At 38.5% G+C, this 3,565-nt stretch overlaps 1 protein-coding gene across 2 annotated transcripts in view; it reads left to right on the top strand.

The window, feature by feature from the left end:
- The first annotated feature begins 287 nt into the window (after positions 1-287).
- The window catches only part of LOC107673183 (NACHT, LRR and PYD domains-containing protein 12), a 21,346-nt gene continuing 18,068 nt past the window's right edge, over positions 288-3,565 (top strand). For both annotated transcript variants that reach the window (XM_016466678.1, XM_016466679.1), the window contains exons 1-2: positions 288-314; positions 829-1,048. In XM_016466678.1, coding sequence (XP_016322164.1) covers positions 291-314; positions 829-1,048 — 244 coding nt within the window. In that variant the 5' untranslated portion in view covers positions 288-290. The remainder of the gene's footprint in view (positions 315-828; positions 1,049-3,565) is intronic.

Below are 3,565 nucleotides of genomic sequence, written 5' to 3'. Positions count from 1 at the left end.
TTTCAGAAAGAGATCCATGTCTCCTCCACCTGAGTTCAGCTGTGTGTCAATGGATCCTCCGCTTAAATTCAGTACAGAAGACTCTTCTGCTAAACAGAGGTGAGGAAAGTCTCATGGATGAAGCACATTAATTATCAGCTTTATCCTATTGGGTAACTGGTCAATATTTGGTACTGCACTTGATATTGAGGAATATACACAATCATGAGTGTATTTACTGTCATTGAGTAAATATTTGCGTGTTCAGCTACAGTAATGAACAGGAGGGATCAACATCCTCGAATTGTGAGATGCTGCCAGACGCCGTCTTCAGGGTGAGTTTTATTGAGTGTTTGGTCAAAAACTAGAGGAATTCTTGTCTTCTTGACTGAATATTACACAGGACATTATTTACTTAGAGTGAAATATCACAAGTTGCCATTACAATTAAAATAATTAGAATTTTGTAAAAAATATGCATTTAGCAATAATAATATTATTTATAATTATTTAATAATTATATATATATATATATACACATACATACACACACTATAGTTTAGATGTATTTAAAAGTCTGTTATTCAGAAGAGATCAATCCTACTGCTCGAGACTTTCCTGCAGAGTTTGCAAATGCACTTTTAAGCAGCTTTTTAAGGCCCAGTGGGTCTCGTCTAGTCTATATAAACTCATGAACATCATTCACAACAGTCGGTTCCCTTCAGTATCTCTGAGCAGGAGTGGTGTTATAGTGACATTAGTGTACTAAAGCTCTTGTGCATTGTTCTCTTCGCTCTCTGATGGACGTTGAGTGTCTGAATGTTCACTGCGATTAAACACTGATTTCAGGAGCTTGAGGACACAAGCATCTCTTTGATGAAGAACGAGCTGAGAAGATTCAAGAAACTGCTGAGCCCAGATTACCCAGCATGCTCTGTGAGAGAGGAGGAGGAGGAGGAGGAGGAGGATGATGAAGGGCAGAGTCGAGTGAGCGAGGCAGTTCTGAGGATTATGCTTCACGTCCTGCAGAAGATGAACCAGCCAGACCTCGCTAACACACTGCAGACCAGTAAGAGCTAGATTTCAAACTCTCTAGCATCCTTGCTGCTCATTTGTGATGAGTCGTTTTGATTTGTTAATTTTGAATGTGTCTGTGACTTGATTGTGCATGCAATTTGCTTGGTTGTTTTTCTGTTTAATTCCTAATGGTCCAGTGATGTCTACTTACAGCAATTTCAGAGTTCAACTCAATTTAATTATGACCGTGTGTAGACCAACTTTGATGTTGGCTTGAGAAAGCCTAGCCTGAAAGTTTAATATAGTTTAACAAGCTGCAAGTTAGATTAATTTAAGACTTAAAGGAGACCTATAGTCCCAATGTGTCTGTGAAGTTTCAGCTCAAAATGCCCCACTGATAATGTATTATATCATTTTGGAAATCCCTATTTTGAGTGGAAGCAGAAACACGCTGTTTTTCTGCATGTCTCTTTAAATGCAAATGAGCTGCAGCTTTTCCAGAATAGTGCTGTGCCTTTACATCTCATACCTCTGATACTCTCCTAAAAACATCCGTTTGGTTTTGATTATGTCTATCATGCTGAAATCATGCTTTTTAAACCATATCAATTTAAACTTCTGATATATACGGTTTCCTGAGCACACACATCTGAAGCACGCGCACAGAAAGTGGCTGTCACACGGCATGTGAGTACTAAACTAAGTTCTATTTCATGTCTTATTGTGCTTAAACTGTCCAATACACAAAAGTTAAAACACACATGAGATACAAAAACAGTGGGTTATGTCTTTGAAGGTAAACAGCTGGGAAAGAAATTGTATGCTTATATTAGATCTGTGTGGCAGCAGCGTAATATACAGTAAATAAATCAATAAATCCACTGCTCTCTTGTCTCCTCTGAGGCTGGGACTAAATAGTGTTCTGTGCTCATCAGTGCAGCCAAAGACAGAACAGTTAACATGCTTTGCTGGAAATTTTGCCATTGAGTTAGAACTGGTACACCGTTGTCGTTTACTGGGTTGTTCCTTTTCACGTTTTCTGGGTTGGTAGATGAACCAGGGACCCGATTGTTGCACTTTAATGGAAAAAGTCAGATTTTCATGATATGTCACCTTTAAATGGTTTTAAAAGCTTGAAGTATAAATGTTCTAGATAGTTGCAAGGGTGTTCTGGTGGTTGCTCGGGTGTCTATATGGTTCCTAAGTAGGGCTGCACGATTAATCGAATGCGATTGTCATGCATATCTTTCAGTGAAGCATGGTTCTGTGATTAGTAGTAAATCTGCATCTGAAGGCCAGGGGGCGCTCTCGTGCTGAAACTCCAAATATGCCCCGCAGAAGAAAGGTAATGCATGTCGTTCCAGGGTTGTGGCTAGAAGGGATACCGCTGTGGCCGGAAACTAACAATGAAGCCGTAGTTCACTGACAAGCTACGCAAAACCGCATTAATAATCGCAGTCCGATTTAATCGTGCAATTATGAAATCGTTCTGCAATTATGAAAGCCGTTTGTGTAGCTTGTCAATGAACTACTGCTCTGTGTAGTAAATGCTGCTCCATCTGAATCCGCTTCTGTATACCATCGAGCCTTTACCCGGCGAGTTTGAGTCGTTTATAACGTTCATTTAAAAAAGTAACGTGTAGCAAATTAGCTCAAAAGGGAAATATTTATAATTAATTATAACTGGTTATAATTAACAATAAATGTTTAGATTAGATCTTAAAATTAACTGTAGCAGAATCAATATTACAATTTTTTGATCTATCCGTCCACCGAGCAGACAATATAATCATTTATCAATTCAAGGAAAGATTATTTTCCTGCCCAAGGACCAGTAGCTTTCCTACTTCATGCAGTACTAGCAGTAATTTAGCATGTAGCAAGGATTCAACATTCATAAACGCATCTAAATAGTTGTAAATGGTTACTTGCATTGGCTTTGTTGCTGAACAAGAGTCCTGATGCGGTAGACACGGAGGTTCTTGATGAGTTCTTTTAGAAGTGAGCTGGAGGTTTTGCGCTGGTTCTTCTGAAGATAGGAAAGTCCACAGCGGATCGACAAAGTTACTTGACGAAAATAAACCGCCGGAAAATCAAACTCAAGAGGAGAGTTTTTGAGGAGTCTTGGATAATGTCTCAAGAAGAACAGTTTCTGAGCAAAGATTAGTCTGAGTTAATGACTTTTGATAGTTCCTATCCTTTTGGGTGGAATAGCCAATACCAGGCGTGAATTTTTGAGTGGGAGAAGTTTTCTTTGTCTCCCTTTATGGCCCATTTGCATGTTCATTGCTGGTCTGGAGGATCGGTGCAGTTTTGCCCAAAATATAGTACAAATAGTATGATGCATTTCACGATCACATAGTGTACATCGTTTGAGGAATAAAGAGCAGATCATTTTGATACCAAGAAAGAAACATCTAGAAGATATTAAACGAGATACATTAATACAGCTGAATATAAGCATTTAGAGTTTAACTAATACAAATAACGAGTGGTAACTAGGCTAATATAATAGGGAAACATACAAACAACACATGCATATACCAGATACAATTGTAACTGATTAATT

The sequence above is a fragment of the Sinocyclocheilus anshuiensis genome, unplaced genomic scaffold (genome assembly GCF_001515605.1).
Source record: "Sinocyclocheilus anshuiensis isolate Anshui unplaced genomic scaffold, SAMN03320099.WGS_v1.1 scaffold444, whole genome shotgun sequence".
Classification (NCBI taxonomy): domain Eukaryota; kingdom Metazoa; phylum Chordata; class Actinopteri; order Cypriniformes; family Cyprinidae; genus Sinocyclocheilus; species Sinocyclocheilus anshuiensis.
The sequence above is the reverse complement of the archived record's forward strand: the minus strand, read 5'-3'. Positions and strand labels throughout refer to the sequence as shown.